The sequence below is a fragment of the Anabrus simplex genome, chromosome 5 (assembly GCF_040414725.1).
Source record: "Anabrus simplex isolate iqAnaSimp1 chromosome 5, ASM4041472v1, whole genome shotgun sequence".
Taxonomy (NCBI): domain Eukaryota; kingdom Metazoa; phylum Arthropoda; class Insecta; order Orthoptera; family Tettigoniidae; genus Anabrus; species Anabrus simplex.
Genome location: NC_090269.1, coordinates 81,385,583 through 81,407,900, shown reverse-complemented (window position 1 = coordinate 81,407,900; position 22,318 = coordinate 81,385,583). Strand labels below are relative to the sequence as shown.

Here is a 22,318-nt window from a genome sequence, read left to right as displayed (position 1 = left end):
TATGGGAGGGTTATGTTCAACCGAACATGTGAAATAATATTCAGTCTGTATAACTACTTATTGACATAACATCTTAATAGTTAAAAAACAAACTAAATCATCTTGCATCACCCTTTCATGCACCTGCACTCATGCTTTTCAGATTTCACACGAAGCCGGCAGCCATCGTGTCCTCCATATTTAAATGAAAATTTACACTTGCATGTTTCACAAAACACATGGTTTAGTGAAAGTTTAATGGTCCTAGGCCTGGAAACTCATCTCTATACTGCTTTCGGTAATGCTGATTTGCCCCAAAAAGGTTTTGTCCATTGTCACTTTGCTCTTCATTGCTTTTTCACTTATATAACTTGTTTTATTTAACAGGATTGCACTATGCGACATCAGCATCACTTTGTAATAATTTGTGTTTTGTAACAAAAGCAGGCAACTCATTACTAAACTGGAGGTAATAGAATACGAACTACCGGGCGAGTTGGCCATGCGGTTAGGAGCGCATGGCTGTGAGCTTGCATCCGGGAGATAGTGGGTTCAAACCCCACTGTCGGCAGCCCTGAAGATGGTCCTCCGTGGTTCCTTCCAACTCCTAGGCCTTTCCTGTCCCATCGTCGCCATAAGACCTACCTGTGTCAGTGGGATGCAAAGAAAAAAAACGTAATTCTATGGGTTAAAACAAAAAAAAATACAACGTAATTCTATGGGTTAAAACTTTACTATAGGCCTAACTCCTTTTATCACATCCAAATGTGAAGTTAGGTACTGTAATTTGTAAGAGGCAAATGTGTTCATTCCGAAAGGCAATGACCCTACAATCCAATCCTAGTTTATATGTTTGTAAGAATTGTGCGACATTTTCTACCTTTGCAAATATAAAAACGTAACACCACTGACTGAAATTTTGAAGGGAACAGTATCATTCAAGGAGTGCAATACGGCTACTTGTATACCAACTCTGCAACAATAACGTTTTGAATGTACATACCTTAGTACAGAAGACAATACAGTTTACCAGCTGCCTCAGAAGAAATTATGCACTCTCGTCTTATTAGGGAATATACTATTAAAAAGAAATTCCATCACATCGACATGCCACTGTAGCTAGCTGTATTGTTGATGAGTGTAATTCAAAGTGGCATTTTTGAATTTTCCATCTTCCGCATAAATACGAAAATATTCAGTTTCGTACAGTACGTTGCATAGGAAACTCATTATTAAAATATAGTTTGTGAAAAAACAAACATGAAATGGCGACATGTGTTTACAAACTTTGGCCCTGAGTGTAACATATTAGCTGAACGTATTCCCTTATTTGTATTCAGTTCTTTTTCTTTTTGCTAGTGACTTTGTCGCACCGACACAGATAGGTCTATCTCCCGGATTCAAGCTCACAGCTGTACGACCCTAACCACACGGCCAAAGAATTAGTAACATCGTAATAATCAGTACTGCTTCCGTACTGCCGTAGCACACGACAAATCTGCAGTAGTTGGCATCTCTGGTGTTATGTGTGTTATAAAAAGTGTTTATAACAGACTGAAAATCTTTGAAGTTGTATGATTTCTCCATTCACATTAGCTGTATCGAAAAAAAAAAACCCCTGTGCTTTATCCAAGTTGTGTAATATAACATTCAATCTTTTCAAGTTTGATGTGTTTTTAATGTGCGAGGAATAATTATGGAGATTATCGCGCTTAGTGTATTTTTCACTAACTTCCTTATCATCTTCAAAAATATTACATAAAAATGTGCATAACAATAATTACATAGAAAATCTAATTTTCAACCATTTACATCTGATACATTTTTACTGTACGAGATATAATAAGATATTTTCACAAATTTAGAATTTCGTTCATCAATGAAGAATTTTGCTGATGTAAAAATGTTGCTGAGTTGTCACAGTACTGCGACAACAATGCTATCAGTTTGATATTTGTTTCCCAATATTAATGCAATATCGACAGCAAAATATCCTGCTGAATGTGGTATTGCAATATCCCTACACGTACGTGCAAGCAAAGCATCGTGTCTATTTGAATGGTGTGACATCGTCAATCTTTGGCTTTATTTGGTCTACAGCAGTCGCTATTCACGAACATTCGTATATAACAATGGCCACGCTTAAGGTTGAATGTAGACATAAGCCAGACATCTCACTTTAGTTCTAAGCGCCTGCCTGCACTTGGCAAATTCCACTTCTGATTTCATTCATCTTTAGAAACTTGACATCATTTTTGCAGGTTCTTAATAACTATTTGGAAATTTCAACATTTCCTTGTGCTAAATGCATGTTCTAACCCTAATGCGAATTACAGATCAAATATAAATTACAAGGAATAATTCCAGGACGTAAAATTCTTTGCATTAAATGCAGGCTTATGCTAGTTGAGGTCACCCAAAATCACGGTTATACTGTATATGGATTTTCACTCACACAGTTTACATTAGAGATGAAACTGTTATTATTGAATTATTACAAGTACAAGAATATTGACAATTTATAAATATCCCTGAGCAGAGAAGAGAATTAACCCAATAAGGAAATGGGGAAAGGAATGATTTGCCATTTGCAATTAGGGTAACAAAATTACAAAAATTCCATATATAATGCAGTAAAAAAAGATATTTGTATATTCCAACAACATAAAATATTATTTCAAAATCTTTAAAAAGTATGCAAAGATAAATCCATTTTCATTTGTGCAAAATCTACCCTTGTTATACAGAACAGTTATACATAGACTGAAATGCCAGTAATCGCTAGTACACTGAGTAGAAAGTAAAATACAGTTTCATAATGGAAGACAGCATTATGCTAGAGCAACTTAAAATATTACCATTAAATAATTCACATTTAGGCATTACAGCATAACAGTAAACTTTGGCAATGCAAGTTCAGATATAAAAAACGTTCAAGCTGTTCCACAAACAAAAGTTATTAGGTATGTATCATTAAGTTTTACTTACAGTATTCAATATATAAACATATAAACAAAATTACCATATAAAAATCTACTTCAGACTCATAAGTTAACATTTCCTTACACATTGGCTCAAGATGGACATCCCAACAGCTGGAATTGTGTAGCTGGTATGACTTCATAGGATTAATGCTGACAATACAAATATTAAGAACATTTTAAAGACAATGATACAAAGCAATATATTAGACACTGATTTAATATTTCTGATAAAGATAATACGAAATTTAATTTGAGTGTACAGTCATTTTATCAGTTTCAATTGCCTTTAAAAATGTGTTCTATACAGCTTATAAAGCTTCTTCTGGGGGAAGGTGTAACTCAGGATAAGGCTCATTGGCTGATGGTTGTGGAGGGAGCATACCTCCAACAGCACCCTCTTCAGGCTCCACACCTTGGGGTTCCAGTATCACAGGAGCTGGAAGAGGATTCCCTCCTGCATCCAACTCTAATGCAGGATCAGCAGTAGCCTCTGCCAGATTCGTCACAGATTTTGACTTTACACACTGTAACAGATATCGTACAAGAATTGAATAAACTTACAAAACAAAGAGGAAACTACATTATTCGTTATTACTTTAGCTGAGGAATGTAGCTCGCCTGGTGGTCATGATCATTAAGGCGTCAAGTCTATATGGTCTGACACTGTTGCATACCTGCCAACTTTTGAAAAGGGCTATCAGTAAAACTCACGCACGACGGAAAATCTAAGGATTTTCGACATACCCCGTCTTGACGAAAATATGAATACTTCTGGGCTACAAAATGCAATAATTCATGCTTTAAACAGAATATTTCAATGAAATCAAATCTACTTAAATCATAGGCCAATGATTTGTAGATGAAAATAACAATCATGAATAAATCCATGTTAAACAGCAGCAGGCGTGGTGAATATTAGTTTGGAGCATACATAACAGGACATCCTTGATAAATTAAGCAGATATGTGATAATCGAAAAAGGCTTTACACAATAAAACTTGTTTAACGTAACACAGGCAAGAAAAAATATAATACACACTGCAAATCACATCTACTTACATCATAGGCCAATGATTTGTAGATGAAAATAACAATCAAGAAGATTAAACAGGTGGCAAATGCAACCTATGACGGCAATACCTGGTTGAACTTCCTTCAGAACTGCTGAAACCCCATTTGTTTTTTTGTCCTATCATAACAGGAGCATTGTCGGAGCAGAAAGCCACACAGTTTTCAATTGGTATGTTATGAGAATTCAGCTGTGGTAACATCAGGTTACCTATGTTTTGCCCTGTTGAGTCCCCCTCTAACGCTGGTATGGATAGCACAGTGCTCACTACTTTTTCCCGCGGAATATCGTAGAATGTAACAACAATAGGATACAACTTGGCATTCGTATCATTGCTACCATCTGTTGCCAAAGAAAATGGTCCATTCTGAAGGCACTTAACAACTTCAGATGATGCATTTTTTGCCATTTTATTTACAATGCATGCCGTTTTTGTGCGACCACAACTGCATTTCTTTGTAACTTCTGATGTGGGAAACATCATCTTAAATAAAGCACCAGCAAGATCAGCCGCATTTAAAGGCACACTGTGTTCCAACAAAAAGGAAGTAAACAGACACTCAGCCCTAATTACGTCACTGTCAAGGTTTCCAGACTTGGAATAAAAGGTGTTGATTTTCTTGTTGTCTTCCTTCGATTTAACGTAACTTACGCGTTTACCGCACTTCACATGATTACTTAAATCGTTTCTTCCACCATGTGCAATATTAATATCACACTCACATACCGTACAAAAGGCAATTTTTTCTACCTTTCTTGATTTTAGTATGCACGGAAAATCAACAATACGATTCTTTAAATGTCCGGAAGTAGGTACTGTTTCTTATTGGATTTATTCATGATAACCTATAATAGGAATATAGCGTATGAAAATGTCCGAGAAAAAAATGCCTCTAGATCCATTCAAACATCGAAAGGAACCTGGATTACTGAACGTCACATAAAATTATAACAAACACTCAAGGCAGTCAAACACTTCCTTAAAACATGGCAAAACACACAAAGCCTTAAAATATTAAATGAACACGACGCCAACCTCGCAAATGAAGAATGTGCACATGGTAAAAAACACACATGTGGAACGAATGTAATTGTTCTTCTTCTTTGTCATTTAAGGGGCTTCGCTAATAGCGGTATACCCAGTCATTGGAACGAGTGTGATTAGTCCAAGAAATACAAGAAAAAGCGAAGCACGAAGTTATAACAGAAAACCTCGAACCCGTCATAAAATATGTCATAACCTTAAAAGGCCACCAAAGAACAACAATAATGTGGTCAAATAACACAGGTTAAATCACAAACGAACGGAACACCATAATAGTTTGTATACAAATGATTAAGAAAAGGGAGAGATCAGGCTATAATTCTTAGAAATTTCACTTCACAATCCAACGAACGGAGCGGAACAAAGAATTTGCGGAGCAGAGCCTGTCGACACATAAGATTCACACGAAAGTACTATCTGCGCACTTTTTAGTGATAGATTTACCAAGACCAACTACAATATCTCAGACCTTAACCGACCTATCGAAACTGTCCATAATGGCGGCAGCTGGAGTGCTAGCATGCGTTTGTTTGGATTTGTGTAAGCCATGTTGTTACCAAATATATTACGGAAATTTAAATATTATTAATCGTACATTATATTTATTTATGGTCTTAAGAAGATTATAGATTCTCTTTCAGTGCCGTAAGAAGCTGTTTGTTCTCAAAGAGCTTATTTATTCCAACAATGTCGGTGGTGATTAGGTTAATTTTGATTCTCGTGTCCTTCTCCGAAAGTTCTCTCTTTATTTTTAGTTACCTATGCAATATGTTTATAGTTCAATGTGCTGTGTGCCTGATGTAAGTAAGAGCTCAGTGTTCCCGTTTCCAAAAGACCTAGTACCGGTATTAAGGCAAAATTGGGTTAAGAGCATTCGTAAGGAAAACTTCGAACCGAATCATAGTACTAATAATGTTATGTGCATTAATGATTTTATCATTTTTGAAATCAAATGTATTCTGAGGGAAGACGTATACCTATAGAAGGTGGTGATCTAATTCCAGTGCCGCGCAAACTTCCGAAGTTAAAACTAATGTTGCCTATCCTAGCATTTACCCTGTCAGCCAACGTACCTTACTACAAAGAAAATTAAATCAGTCCCAGAAAGATCCGGAAAATCATGACCAAGATTTATGATTTAGAGACTAAATTAATCTTAAACGGTGGTGCAAGAATGATGTAATTAATTTTCAACGTTTTACAATGAACATGCGTAAACTAAACCTAACCCCATTTCCCGTGAGTTAACGTGAGGATTATGTTCTTTTTTATATAAAATACAATTATGCCATCAATTCTGATGAGTTTTAAGGCGACGAGTGCTTTAGACGGTCAAGTTTATCATACAAATATCGCTTGTACCTACTCAACAATACAGGTGGATTTTGGAGGGTTGAAATTTTGTTGGGGAAATTTGTTTGCGTGTTTTACATAATGGGCTGTGGTTAATGGTGGTGTTACATAGTATTTCATGTAAGGTTAATAATGTTCTTTGTTGACATCTATATATCGTATTTGCTGACCGGAGATTCATATGTGGAATATTTTTATACTCTGTGTTGTTTTAACCTGACGTTGATACAATAATTCTCCCTTCGTTATTTTCCCCTCTGAAATTTCATTTAGACTTACAATACGCGATAACGCTACTTATGGTTTTTAATTATTCATATTTTGAGTTAGTGATTTGCATTTCATGAGGTTCGACTTGTGATATTTTCTTTAGGTGACTTGGAATAAACATGCATAACCTTTCCCTCAACCTCTCAAATCGCACGCCGATGTCCGCCATGTTTTTTCTGCATTACGGTCTGATGTAATTGTAGTTGGTCTTGGATTTACACCCTAGTGCTGAAGCGGTCGACCTCGGCAATCTTCGAGATTCGTACTGGCAATCTTTGAAACACAAACTATGAATCGCTTATGCATCGCTGTGCGACGTCCGGCGTACACTTTACATACTAGTACTGTTGTTATTTACACAGCAAAGCCAAACTATAGAATTCACTCTAGGAATAAGATTTGCACCCAGAAATGTTATATAATGTGTGTGTGACACAGTTGTTGGCTTAAAGTAACAAAGGTTTAGACAAGACCAACTACAATTACATCAGACAGTAATCCAGAATAAACATGGCGGACATCGGAGTGCGATATGAGAGGATGAGGGAAAGGTTATGCATGTTTATTTCGAGTCACCTAAAGAAAATATCACAAGTCGAACGTCATGAAATGCAATTCACTAACTCAAAATATGAATAATTAAAGACCAAAAGTAGCGTTATAGCGTACTGTAAGTCTAAATGAAATTTCAGAGGGGAAAATAATGAAGGGAGAATTACTGTATCAACGTCAGGTTGAAACAGACACAGAGTATAAAATTATTTCACATATGAATCTCCGGTCAGCAAATATGATATATAGATGTCAACAAAGAACATTATTAACCTTACATGAAATACTATGTAACACCACCATTAACCACAGCCCATTATGTAAAACACGCAAACAAATTTCTCCAACAAAATTTCCACCCTCCAAAATCCACCTGTATTATTGAGTAGGTACAAGCGATATTTGTATGATACCCTTGACCATCTAAAGCACTCGTCAGCTTAAAACTCACCAGAATTAATGGTATAATTGTATTTCATATATATAAAAAAACATAATCCTCATATTCACTCCACGGGAAATGGGGTTAGGTTTAGTTTACGCATGTTCATTGTAAAACGTTGAAAATTAATTACATCATTCTTACACCACCATTTAAGAATAATTTAGTCTCTAAATCATAAACTTTAGTCATGAATTCTGGGACTGATTTAATGTTCTTTGTAGTAAGGTATGTTGGCTGATAAGGCAAATGCTAGGATAGGCATCATTAGTTTAAACTTCGGAAGTTTGCGCGGCACTCGAATTAGATCACCACCTTCTATGGGTATATAATGTCTTCCCTGACAATACATTTGATTTCAAGAATGATAAAATGATTAATCCACACAACATTATTAGTCCTATGATTCGGTTCTAAGTTTTCCTTACGAATGCTCTTAATCCAATTTTGTCTTAATACTAGGCGTTTTGGAAATGGGAACACTGAAGCTCTTACTTACATCTAGGCACACAGCACATTAAACTATAAACATATCGCATAGGTAACTAAAAATGAAGGAAAAAACTTCCAGAGAAGAACATGAGAATCAACATTAACCTTATCACCACCGATATTGTTGGAATAAATAAGCTCTTTGAGAACAAATAGCTTCTTACGGCACTGAAAGATGATCTGTAACCTTCTTAAGACTATAAATAAATATAATGTACGATTAATAATATTCAAATTTCCGTAAATATTTGGTAACACCACGGCTTACACAAATCAAAACAAACGCATGCTAGCACTCCAGCTGCCGCCATTATGGACAGTTTCAATAGGTTGGTTAAGGTCTGAGCAAGACCAACTATTATCCGCACACGTTATCTTGGTGCATTTACACCCTAGTGCTGAATCGGTCGACCTCGGCGATCTTCGAGATTCGTACTGGCAACCTTTGAAACACAAACTATGAATCGCTTAAGCATCGTTGTGCGACATCTGGCGTACACTTTACATACTAGTACTGTTGTTGTTTACACAACAAAGCCAAAGTATAGAATTCATGCTAGGAACAAGATTCGCATTGAGAAATGTTTTATAATGTTATATAATGTGTATGTGACAAAGTTGTTGGCTTAAGATGATAACGGTTTAGAAATTTCATATCGATCGATCATATTCTCGATTCAATTCAGATTTCATTTTCATTCAGTTGGCAGCACCAGGCAGCACTATCGATACCGGGACAGCTCCCTCCTTACTCAACCCCGTACACAAATGCACCAAGATAAAGTGTACGGATAATACAATATTCAGATTTCATTTCCATTCAGTTGGCAGTACTAACGGAACCGGAAGTGCTCCCTCTTTGCTCCTCAAACCCGTAGACAAATCTATCGCTAAAAAGTGCGCAGATAGTACTGTTATCCCGGCTTTAAATACAATTCCAACGACACAAACATCACATGATTAAAAATACTAATCATATCAAAGAATGAGTTATCGACTATCGTGGACTTGCCTTCGACCAAGACAGACTACGATATCTTGTAGTCGGTCTTGCCAAGACCGAGCGTGCTTCGACCCACTCAAACAATCGATTGTACCGAAGTGGAGCGATTATCTAATGCTAACGTTTCAAATTTTTGTCCGCGAAGTCGTAAAATGACACCGTCCATCCGTAAAACTGTAAAATGCTGCAATTTCCGTAAATTTTACGGACAAACCGTATAAGTTGGCAGGTATGCTATTGTTTGGTTTGAGACCCACTGGTCGAAAAAATTTCACCGTCAGAATGTTGACTGGCAAGAGTAGGAGAGGTGGTGGTATACTTGGATTCAATCCCAAACCTCTCGGCAGTGTTCATATAGGGACATTAAGCCTTGGGCAGACTCCTTGGTGTTATTTGATAGGAGTAGGCTATGTGCTTGTATTGGCTTCAAGCTCTCCCTTCTTACTATCATGTACCACATCATTCATTTCATCTCATTAGCTCCTCTGATGAGATTGATGCCCAGAAGGGCATCCTGTTATAAAAGCACAACGAAGATTCATCTCGCTTTATACCCGACCCCGCAGAGAAACGGAACAATGGTTGGACATATATACATATATACATAAGCTGAGGAACAAAGATGATGAGACCAGCATTATATGTACTTTCGTATAAAGAAATATTGCTGGATAGGCGACTCTAAATTCACCATCAGAGATCTTTAACATCCCAACATTGACATGGACCTGCAAGATTTTTAACTATTCTTCAAAAGCTGATTACTTCAGCAGGTATCAAACCACAAACTTGGGACCATATGCCAGCCACTAACAATGATCCCCTGGGGCAACTCTTTCAAAGGTTAAAACAATGGAATTCACTAGGCTTTAGGGTACCTTAGTATAGAGTTAAGGTACTATTTGATGATTTGCCAGCAATTCACCTATAAAAATAGAACATGACCAGTGTTCATGTAACCAAGATCAAACCTCAGAACTTCTGAACAACTGACAGTTTTTATAAGACTGGCTCTCTGGCCCATGTGAACAATACCAGTGGGTATTATACACAATAAAATTAATGTCAAAGAGAAGTGCTTAATGCTTACAAAACCAAGGTGGAGAGAGGGGACTGATAAGGAAAATTCATTTATTCATTAAAAAACACACAAATCATACAAAACCTGGAGGAATGTTCTACATCCATTCCAGAGAGTTATAGGTACCTTGTGAATACACAGTTTGTTATATTCTGTTGAAATATTGTCAGATAAGGAGTATCTGTTCAAAAGGTACTATTTCAACATTAAGAATATTGTGGGAAAAGTGCAAGAAACGTAAAATAAAAGGGACATGGAGCGTACCCATCATCAGGTTTGGTACAACTTTTAAGGAGTTACATCTTCCTGGTCTGGATTGCTCATGGCAATCGATAATATTCAACTACTGTAATGCATGTGGACGAAGTCATGATTTATTTTTTGGAAGTGGAAATATAATGCTGCCATTGATGCTTTCACGGGCCATAATTATAGACATGATATAGGTTTTTGGGCTTATGCCGTGTCAAGAAAATAAGGTGAAATTCGTTAGATTTCGCAGGGAACTGTGCTCTGTCTCATCAGAAGAAAATCTCGACTGTCAACGAGAAAGGCTTCTTAAACAATGAGCTCTGAAATATAGACGTTATAATAAAAGTGGAAAGGGTACGTTCATTCATCACCAGATGGCTCCCCGGACGTGGTACAGCACTAACGTTCGAAGCGGAAGCTGACGGAACCATCAGAATCAGTCTAAGAGGGTCACATAACATGTATACGTAACATATGACATTGACAAGTGTATGACATGGACACAAGTCTGGAACAAAACATCTGTACAATTTTAGAAAACACAGAGACGAAATAACAATAGTGAAGGGACAGGGAAGGGAACTACCTATGTAAACCCTTAATGGCTGGCAAGATAGCCAGTGTCCCTATTGAAATTGTTAGGATTTCCATTTCCACTTCTATTATAACGTCTAAATTTCAAAGCTAATTGTTTAAGAAGCCTTTCTTGCGGACAGTCGAGATTTTCTTGTGATGATGCAGAGCACAGTTCTCTGCAAAGCGTAAAGAATTTCACCTTATTTTCTTGACACGACATAAACCCAAAAAGCCTATATCATGTCTGAAAATATAATGTTTTGAACAAACACTCCTCAAATGCAAAATAAATAAATAAATCATTTGCATTTAAAATAAAGATTAGTTAAATAGCTGGGAAAAAGTAGAGAGGAAGTGCATCTTGCCTAGTCAACAGAGATAAAGCTTGATCGCAGTATACCAGAGTACGATGGGATAAAAAGATACATTATGAGAAGTATGCAAATCCAGACTGAGATGTCCCTGAAGCCCTTCAAAGAGCATGCACAGTTAACACCATCACTTTACACAGGACTTTTCTTTCCCTTGGAGTAATACATGTCAATTTATTTGATAATGATGATGCTTGTTGTTTAAAGGGGTCTAACATCTAGGTCACTGGCCCCTGATGGTACGAAATGAGATGAAATGGAATGTCAAATTAAAAGTCCAAAATCCTCCGCTGACCAGAATTAAAAACGTGAGGACGAATGATGAATGGATGGATATGAATTTAAAACAATCAGTGGATTCGACCTGTAATGCCTCAGATTCACAGAAACTGACGTGAAACAATAGTATTACTGACCAAGGGACTGCGTCTATAGCATAATACTGAATCGATGATGCTTTTAGTCTAAAGGGATCCAAAATCCAAGTCATTGGCCCCTCATAATGGTACTTATCGCTAGGAAAGTAGACCATGGTATTTGTCATGTTGCGGTACTAATCAAGAGTAGTGTAGACTCATGGCATACCACACAGTATGGTACTACTCACAGGTAATGAATTTCGCACATGGAATACGGACCTATGGTGTTTTGCACATTGCGGCACCATTTACAGGCAATGCAAACCTAGGGTATTCATCACATGTGTGTACTAACCACAGGAACCCGCACTATCCCGTGGTGTTCCTCATATAGTGGGTACTAATCATAGGCAAGCCAGAACCATGGTGTCGCTCCTGAAGTGGTACTAATCACAGGTACCGTAGAAGCTGGCAATGCACTCTGTTGCTACTAATCACAAACCTATTTGGTACCTAACATAGTGGTACTACGCGCAAGTAAAAGCGACCCATGGTGTTCCCCACGTGGTGGTATTAATTACAAGTAGTTTCATGGTTCTAATACAATCATCCCTTGGTTGCCCCTTTTAGTTGACTCTTACGACAGACAGGGGATACCGTGGATGTATTCTTCGTCTGCATCCCTCACCCACAGGGGGTTGTGTGTTTGGTCCGCGAGAGGTATTTTATTTCCCCGAAGTCCGCCGGCAAGACGGTTAGGACAGCCCTATCCGTCATCTGGGTCGCGCCACGCGGGAGTATCACCTCTCCCCCTGCTATGCCCGCGTAATAATTTGGGAAAGTAAAAACAGATTTTTTAAAAAGTTTTGTAATAACCTGCTAATTTCAGTACTCCATCCTCTGAAACTAACAAGGTAAGCAATTTCTTCAAAATATTGAACAAAATAGCCAAATTTTCTGAATGTCGTTAATAAAGATGGCTTCAACCACATACATCAGTTTGTCTTGTGTTGTGGATGTGGATATTATCATCTTGTAAATACATTATTGGCAGTTAATTTACACAGCTGCCTTTCTTTGTTTATGAGAACTGTTACATCTTACCAGCTAACAATATTAAATGTGACTTACACCAGGTTTCGACTAGTCCACATAAGAAAATAATGCCTGGTCATTACAAGAACAAGCATCAGTTTCACTCGTGATCAAAAACACATGTCATAAACTTTTGAAATTAAACAAAATCAAACACAAACCATAATTTAAAAACCTGTTTCATACAACACGGACAATTCTGAAAACAATTGGTGACAAACAGTGATTTCATATTGTTTAAAAAAATACTTTCCATGAAAAAAAAAAAAAAAAAAAAAAAAATTATCTGCTTATTCTCTGGGATGAGTGAATTAGTTCCCAAATCATAGAACTCTCAAAATAAGTTTGGGTTCTTCCCTGGAAAGTCTCTACTATACTGCTAACTGAACTGCCCATTTACTGATGGCAAAACACCACCTCAAAAAGAAAACCTGTATTCAGTTTTCATAGACCAGAAAAGGCACTGGATAGAATATCTCAATAAGCTTGTGGTGGCAGTCCTTACAACATCAGGGCATTCCCAAGGCTTAGAACACGGATATACACAATTTTTGCTGAATGAAAACTGTTGATATATTCTGAATCTTTACCAGATTAAGGCTCTGAAACCAGCCCTAGCTTTGTTTCATCAGGCTACAGTTTTTCAGAAATAGATTTATAGAAAATTAATTGTATATAATGTATTTCTTACAAGTTTTTTCAAGTGCCTTCCCACCTCTCAATTCCATCATCCGTTATGGTATCTACTTTGTTTTACAGGTAGTCAAGGGATAATAATAATAATTATTATTATAGTATTATAATAAGTATGACAAGAAAACATGTAAAAATCTCCTGTCTCGTTTTCGCAGATGATCTCGCGATCCTCGCAACAAACGAACAACAGGCAATCAGCCAAATCGAAACCCTCAAGAAATGTTCAGAAAAATTCGGCCTACAAATCTCCTTTTCAATAACCAAGGTCAGGTGTAACCACTGCAGCCTCCAGAATTTGAACACGAAATTTGTCACAATCGAAAAGTAACCGAGTTCCGATATCTCTGAGAAATTTTAGTACCAACAGGAAAAGAACATAAGGCCCTCGAGGTCCGCAGCCAGAAAATGAAGAGAGCCCTCCGCCGAACGCAAAACATTTACAACCAAAAATGCCTTTCAATCTTCACCAAAATTCAACATTACAATACTGTGATCAAACCTGAAATACTATACGCGAGTGAAGCACTGGATCTCCACAGGAAAACAGTACTTGAAGATATCCTGAAAGAAGAACGTAAAATCATCAGAAAAATTCTTGGCCCAAAACTGACCGACGAAGGATATAGACTGCAATCTCGTACAAAAACCGAGGAGCTCTCAAACCTTGCGGCCGACATCAGAAAAAGACGCCTGAAATTTTACGGACACATCAAACGCCTTCCAGAAAACAGACTGACAAGAATCTTACTTGAGGCAACAGAAAACATCAAAACAAATAGGTGGACAATGGAAATCCGCCAAGACCTGAAAAAATCAGGAATCAAAGTGGCCGACATCGCTGACCGAACCTGCTACAGAATGAAAATCAACAAGTGGGAAGTAGACTCAGACGGAAACCACAAGAAGAAGACAGGAGCTAAGTGGACAGAAGAACGAAGAACCACGATGAGAGAAAAATTGAAGGCTGCCTGGCAAAGAAGGAAATGCACAACTTCTAAGTGAGCTTTGCGTGATCAGTTTTCTCGTCTTTTTCGCATCCGATAATAATAATAATAATAATAATAACAACAACAACAATAATAATAATAATAAAAATAATTTCCTGCAGAGAAAGAGGAGATAAGTACGCTATTGATGGACTGACCGAAGACAGATTTGAACTCCGTGCGGCTGACATCGCTTCATGTTCTTATCTTGATGAATGAAGTCAGATCCTTTTGCTTGTTCTCAGTAACAAAAGAGAGGGATGGAATATTTACCTTGTAAAGCTTCATTCATATGAAATATTGTAGATGGTCTGGCGCTGATCCATGATGAAGGAAGTGTCAACTGCTAGTAATGTGAATGATTATCCACACGCAACACAAAAATTGTGCAAACTTCCAGGGTGAGTCAGAGATTTTAACCACAAAATGGTAATTTCCCCTGGCTCAGGGACTGGATATTTGTACTATCTCCAACATTCCTGAAACTCACAGACAACAACATCCTCTACTAAAAAAAACCACGCAGTTCCCATAGGCGGTAGATGCCACTCACCCTTGTTGGAGGATCTGCCTTACAAGGGCTGCACCAATAATAATAATAATAATAATAATAATAATAATAATAATAATAATAATAATAATAATTGCTCAGTTTGTTTCCAGTCATTCGACCGGGTTAGGAATGTAATGAATGAAGCCCCATCTAGCGGTGAGGATAAGCATTACTGTGGCAGCTGCCCACTTCCTCTGCAAGCACGTACAGAAACATCAATAACTCCACTTCTAGGGCGAGTAAAATGATAAACCAAAGTTTGCCTTGAAGAGGAATGTTCAAGTTAATTTTTAGTAGTAAAAATGAAATATCGTAATTTTTTGGATTTGACAACCTCCAGCTCCCCTTAACCCGATGAGTGCTACACCCGCCTACAGACGGGCTGACGCGGCCGGTCCACCAGTGCTACGCACATCTATGGACGGTGCGCGAGAATTTAATTTTTTTTGAGTTTCCCAGTTCACTTTCGAGTGCGTATTTGATCTCTGACATGTTCTGCCATCTGTTGGACGTTATGTAGAACTAACTAATCAGAGATTATAGCTTTGGGAAGTAACTTACAGAGCTTTTTGTAGACGTCTGTGGAGTACATCTGTGATGTAAACAAACATGGCGGAACAATTTAGTTGCTCTTTCAGCGATGTTATTTTGGATCACAGAATCTTTCAGTTATTAACTACAGCGGAAAGTGATGATGGAGATAACCATTTTAAGGAATTTTTAAGCGATTTTGAAAGTGAGAGTGATAGAGAGAGTGCCGAAAATATTGTATATGAGAGAGAAACACAGCCTCCTTCTAAATGAAAGAAGAAAAACACGGTGAGTACAAAAGCTATTTTATCGCTAATTTTGTGGCGGATGGATTACTTTTCTTCACCAGAGTTTCAGGTAACTGTGGCAGGCTCTGAGGGCCAAGTAGTGTTTGATGACAACCCGAAAATCATTGACTTTTTAGAAACTTTTGTGGCAGTGGAGTTGGTGCAGATAGTTGAACAAATGGGCATCACAACCAACCAGTAGAAAACATTTAACTATCACGACATTCCAGGTTTGGAAAGTATTTTAAAATATCAACTTATATACTTCTAAGAAGATACATGTATTAGTTGTCTACAGATTTTAGGAAATATTATTTTTGGCTCTTTACTTTGTATAAAGATAATGCACACATAGGCACATAAGTGTAATTTTGTTTTCTTTAAAAATAATATTGAACATAAGCGTAGGATTTTCTATTTGCATTTAGATTTATAAACAACCAACATTAATAAATATTTTAAGCTAATCACCCCGCTGATAACTTAAAAATTGAGGCTTCTACAAATTTTTTTACATACGAATGAAAAAACTTAGCACTGAGATACCAGTCAACTGGTAACTCAGCACTTAAAAGGTTAAACTGGATAGAGACAAGCTGTTGATGGAGGGCAACTTTTGCTGATTTTCCTGCATAATTCCAGATTTCCACAAAGGTCTGATCTTCTCCTGGCACTTCGTTGCTTTTTAAATTTATTCAGTGCTTGGTAGACTCCCTTTATTGTGGGGGGATCGATGTTCTTTGATGGTGTTTTTATTGGGGTGTTAGTGTCCAAATGAAGGAGTTCTGTAGGTTCTTCAAAATTTAAAAGCTTGTTGAAATATTTAGACAGAATTTCTGCATTGTCTTTATTGTTATGAGATGAGCCAGCTTACCATCTTCATCCTTCATCAGTAGGATTGGGGGTTCATATTTTCGTAGCTGTTTTCTGAAGGTTTTGTATTACAGTGGAACCTCGATTCTCCGTTTTTGGAGGGACCACGGAAAAAAACGTACAACACGGAAAAAACGAAAATCCGGGAACGAATGAACTATCAACAATTTGGCTATAAACATCAAAAAATGAAATATGTATACTTATAATCTTACAAAGACCCCTAAATCAAACCAAACTACAGCCCCAATGGGCCTTCCGTCTACCAAGTGACCGCCCTCGGTCCGAAGGCCTGCAGATTACGAGGTGACGCATGGTCAGTGTGACGAATCCTCTCGGCCATTATTCCTGTCTCTCTAGACCGGGGTCGCCATCTCACTATTAAATAGCTCATAAATTAAAGGTAATCGTAGAATGACTGAACCTGGAACCAGCCCTCATATCCAGGTAAAAATGCCTAACCTGGCCGGGAATCCAACCCGGGCCCTCCGGGTGACTTGCAGGCAAGTTAGACCTCGGGGCTGGCTTCAAACATTAATTACCAGTATGCGACTTAAAATTTCGGAATTTACATTCAGTTTTACCGGGGAAACTTTGTCAGTTTTGCTCTGAAAACTTCTTTCACTTCAGCAACTTTGATCAGCCGGAGCCAAACTCTTCAAAACATCTAACACCCGTAACGGCAAGCCAAACAACAAGCGACCACAAGTAGTTTTTAATTCTCTAATCTAATAAAATAAAGCACATTAGATACAAAAGCGCCCAACATGATGGGGAAATCCTCTTTTATCTTCCATTGTAATTTGGTCACCGGTATACTGTTTATGGAAATCTTGTACCACGTAAATTAGTTCTACATCGGCTTTTCAAGGTTATGTTGAACTCGAGAATATGGTTTTGAATTGTTTCGAATGTAAGTATCGGTCTTCAAGTTTTGGAATGAATTAAATTCAGTTCTGCCCGTCACTGATCACAATCAAATTGGAAAGAGAAAAAAATCATCAACACTTCCTAAATTACGATTATTCGCGACCTTGAGCTCAGCTGGAAAGCGTGGTCGCTGTACAAGTCAGTACTAGTGCGAAATGATACAAAGCTTTAAATGTAACGCGCGCAAATGAACCGACTGTGGTATTTACAACATTTTAACACAAAAACGTGAAATTCCCAGCCTTATATTAGGACAAAAACAGTAATAGGCAATCCCAAAAACCCCCATGGCTTTATGTATGTAAGGTGCAACATCTGTTCTGGTCTCGATAACATAATCGTGTACGATAATATTAAAATACTACTGTAAATTTGTGTTACTTAAGAAGGAACTGTTTCGATTCCTGCCTGAAAGCCCAGTGACTATACAATGCCCTGAGGGAAATGCCAAAAACCTGTTTGGCGATACATTAGAAAAAAGTAAAAAAATAAATATCTAACTCTGGACATAATGTATAGACGTTTTGCAAGTACGAACATTTCATGAAATTCGTTCCGTCTTCAAGTAGAGATGTCAAAATGCGCTCTGTCTACTTCCAATTGTTGTGGACACACAGTGTTTTATGATTTCCATGGATTCTCTAAACAATACCACCCGAATGGGATGCTAAGATGGTCTCTTATGCAAGTTCGTCACCGATCGCTTTTCCAGTACAGTACTTCCTCAAATTACCACAATGACGAGACGTTAACACCAAGATCCATAAATATGCTGTAGCCATCCTTTTGAGAGATGCGGTTTCTTGAAAAACGCGTGATCGAGGATTTAGCGTTGATGGGACTGAAATTTATGGACGGATGATCCGGGAAATCGTTTCTTCGAGGAACGGATAATGCGGGATTTTTACAGCGTGATTTAATTAGGATGCTCGCGGGACCACGTAATTTGAACGAATAATACGGGAAAACGTAGTTTCTGGGAACGTATAATAGAGGTTCTACTGTAGTCCCTTGATTGAGTTTTACTGAATTCTTCTTCAATTAATTGCAGTGTGTCCATATTAAGCTGTCTTTTTATTCCTCTTAGGACTTGAGCCATGCCTGATGTCTTCATGAGTTCATAATACACAACTCTGCTCTGGTCCCACCAGACACAAAGCATGGTCTTATTGCCAAAGCGATTTGGCCTTGGTGTTGAAGGACCGGATTCGCCAGGTGACAGCAACGATTTTCTCCGGTGAGGGTTTTCAAAATAAATTATTTTTCGTCATCCGTCACATTTCGGTACAGAAATTATTTTCTTTCATGGCGTTGAAGCAATATTTCACAAGTGACTTGCAATTTTCCATTTGCCGTTCACTCAAATCATGTGGGACCCATTTACCAAGTTTACTGATCTTCCCCATTTCTCATAAAAGTCTGCTGATTGTTTCTTGTGACACATTTAATGCTTGTGCCAATTGCTGCTGAGTTTGAGTTGGGTCATCACCCAGTAATGCCTGCAATAGCTCGTCTTCACACATTTTGTGGCATACCAGAGCGCACACTGTCTTTCACATTGAAATCACCATGTTTGATGATGATGACAATGCTTGTTGTTTAAAGGGGCCCAACACACTGTGTGCCTTGGGCGCTACCATCCGGCACCACAATCCTGTGGCGAACATCCTAATGGAGGTAGTCTGACTGGATGGTGTCTCACCCATCTGCTTATTTGGTGCAAGATACCACTGGACTGCAAGTTACATAGCTACCTGGGTTGGACTGAAATTGAATGGAGGCTGGCGACAAACGGCCGTGTCGGCAGCCGCATCATCAGCAAGAACCTGTGGCCTAGCTGTGCTGTGACTGGTGTGAAATGTGGTGCAAAATACGTAGTCCATAACTTGACTAAGGAGGCCTTGAACACTGTCTGACTAGAAAGCGAGAAGGTTCTGGATGTCTAACAACTGGCAGAAGGAAAGAGTGTACATCCTTTGGTGGACAGAGTAGAAATTGTCAAAGCAACTGTAAAAGGTTCAGAAGGCGTTTTGAAGTGTAGTGTGACTATCCATGTGGACTTTTATGTGATATTTATTGAACAGGTGGATCTATGAACACCTTTATTATTTTTGAAAATTATTGCTAAACCATAAACTCTAGGCTACTAAAAGGACCTTTGCTGTAGCCACAGTTTGTTTTGTTTATTGTTGGAAAGGCAACTTCAAGAAATCACGATTGTTAGGGTCATGTATCTTTCCTATCTATACTATGTGAGAACGTTTTATAAATTGATTGCTTTCTCCCCAGTAAAATTATGTTAATGGTCGAGCGTGGCTCAACTTCCGGGGAGAGGAAGATGTCACAGGTGTAGAATGTATTGGAAGTGGGAGGTGTTTGTTGAGGACTTTATTTGTGGACCTTCCGTGGTGCTTTCTGTATAATCTGAAGGGTGGTGATATATTTTATTTGTATTCCATTCAGGTACCTAACCTGTACAGTGTAAGAAATATTGTTGTACATAGGTTGGTTGTAAATAGTAGATTTCAGTTCTATATTTACTGGAAGTATCCAGAAAGTTATCACATGAATTTTTGAACAGGGTGTGTTGCCTTTTGTTTGTTATGTATTCTAGAAAGTATTTTCTGACTGTTCTGGAAATGGAAGATTCACGATTGTATGTATTCGAGAAAGTATGTTAAAGTTCGCGACTGAAGTAGGAATTGTGATTGGTGAATCTGGGTGACAATAGGCGGGCTCATGCATTCTGATTGGCTACTCCAAGGCCAGGGTTTCCCTTATAAAGAGAGCGAGGCAGCATTTCGTGGTCTGACTGGTCGGTCTGTGGTCTGTGAGTGTTCTGTCTGTCAGTCTTCGATCTCTTGACCGTCCGAAGTTTTGATGCAGTCAGCGGCGCCTCGCTACCGGGATGGGCCACTTTGGGGTAAGCACTCATGATTTCCATTCCAGCTTAAATTTCCTGTAATGTTCGTTTGCTTTTTCATATAGGAGTCTGTCCTAACCTCACCTAGATTCGCCACTTATTTATTTATGATGCCTTAGCTTTTCAGCTGGGCTTGCCCGTTTGTTTTCGAGGCATTCCCTGTTCCTTGTTTCGCTGAAAATGTAAATTGTAGTTTATATATTTACCTTGGGGTTTTGCCTCTGGTAGTTCCGTGTCACTTGATGTACGCTAGAGTTTTTGGGAAGTACGTTCAACTTCACTGTAAATTGTAATAGTGTATTACGTTTCTTCTTACCTACTAAATTGCATTGTACTACTGGATTTGTAACTAGATGTATAGTTTGTTTGAATCTTTGAACTTATAGGAAGCTATTGTCAAAGATCGTATATTAATAGTTGGTGTGTCTCAGCAGATCATGCAGGTTGTATTTTACTATCGTTATGTGTCGGTACCTTCCGCATGGCGGAATTTGTTCGGAATTTATTTTTAAAAGTCCATTTGTAAATAATATTTTGAAAATGAAGGATCACGGTTGATTATTTCTGAAACTGCAACCTAAGCCATATCCATGCCCTCGGTTGGTTCCCAGCTCCATCCCACCTTCCTGGTTTATTGTCATCTAGTTGGCCCTACTGATATTTACAAATGTTGTTATTGGCGGAGCTCCGCGTAGTTTCAGCCGATGTTTCACTGAGTGTATAGTGGTTTCTGGTACTGTGCAATTTTTCTTTCTTTACTCCCTTTACTGTGTTTAGTGTTTTTTTAAAATTGTAACCACTGTAGTGTTGTTTAGTGTAGCCGCTGAAGTAACGGTTACAGAAACCATGTCTCACATGTTCTAATCGATGGAGCGTGCTCCCATACGTTTCTAGCAGCAAACGATGAATTTCCACAGCATTTTACCTTTGATCGAATAAGAAAAACAATGCGTACTGCAAATGATCTTTTTCAGGTACAAACGTCGACATGATCACGGAATGATACAACACAGACACTAGTGTTTGGCGGACTCAAATTGTGTGTTGGTAGGTTAATGTCAGACGAACAAACTGAGTTATGTGTCAAATTCATACATTGCATACTGTTCGCTGGCGCCATCTCTTAGTCAAACCAGAAAAGACTTACGCATACAGCTGGTATACAGTTGCTGGAAACTGGCAGTGAAGGTGTCTTTTGGTATCAATCGAAGCACTGATATCATGTCTTTGGATGTTTGGTATGTCAGCAGAATGTGTGCCTTTCAGGCCTCCCTTGAGGCAGGAAAACAAAAATAAGTCTGCAGACGACAGATCCAAGAAGCACGGTGGATATTCAAGATGTGGCATGCCATCCCTGAAATCGTTTGAATCCGTTCCAAACACATTTTTTGCTCATGGCTTCTCTTCCGTAAACTTGCACCAACATCGCATGCGTCTCCATCGCCATTTTCCCAATTTGTAAACTTGATGTTTATGCATTGCTCCATTGTACTATAACACAAATCCTCACATGCACTGCATTTGGCTGGCCACAGTAAACTCACCTGCTTCAGCGCCATGTGTTAAATGCTATGTGGCACTTCTAGAGATGTCTCTATTCACACGTGCATGCAGAC

The 22,318-nt window shown here is 38.2% G+C and overlaps 1 protein-coding gene across 3 annotated transcripts in view; it reads right to left on the bottom strand.

Annotated features, from left to right (window-relative positions):
- Window positions 1-2,605: 2,605 nt before the first annotated feature.
- mri (mrityu) overlaps window positions 2,606-22,318 on the bottom strand; it is a 188,868-nt gene continuing 169,155 nt past the window's right edge. For all 3 annotated transcript variants that reach the window (XM_067146974.1, XM_067146976.1, XM_067146975.1), the window contains one exon: window positions 2,606-3,487. In XM_067146974.1, coding sequence (XP_067003075.1) covers window positions 3,272-3,487 — 216 coding nt within the window. In that variant the 3' untranslated portion in view covers window positions 2,606-3,271. The remainder of the gene's footprint in view (window positions 3,488-22,318) is intronic.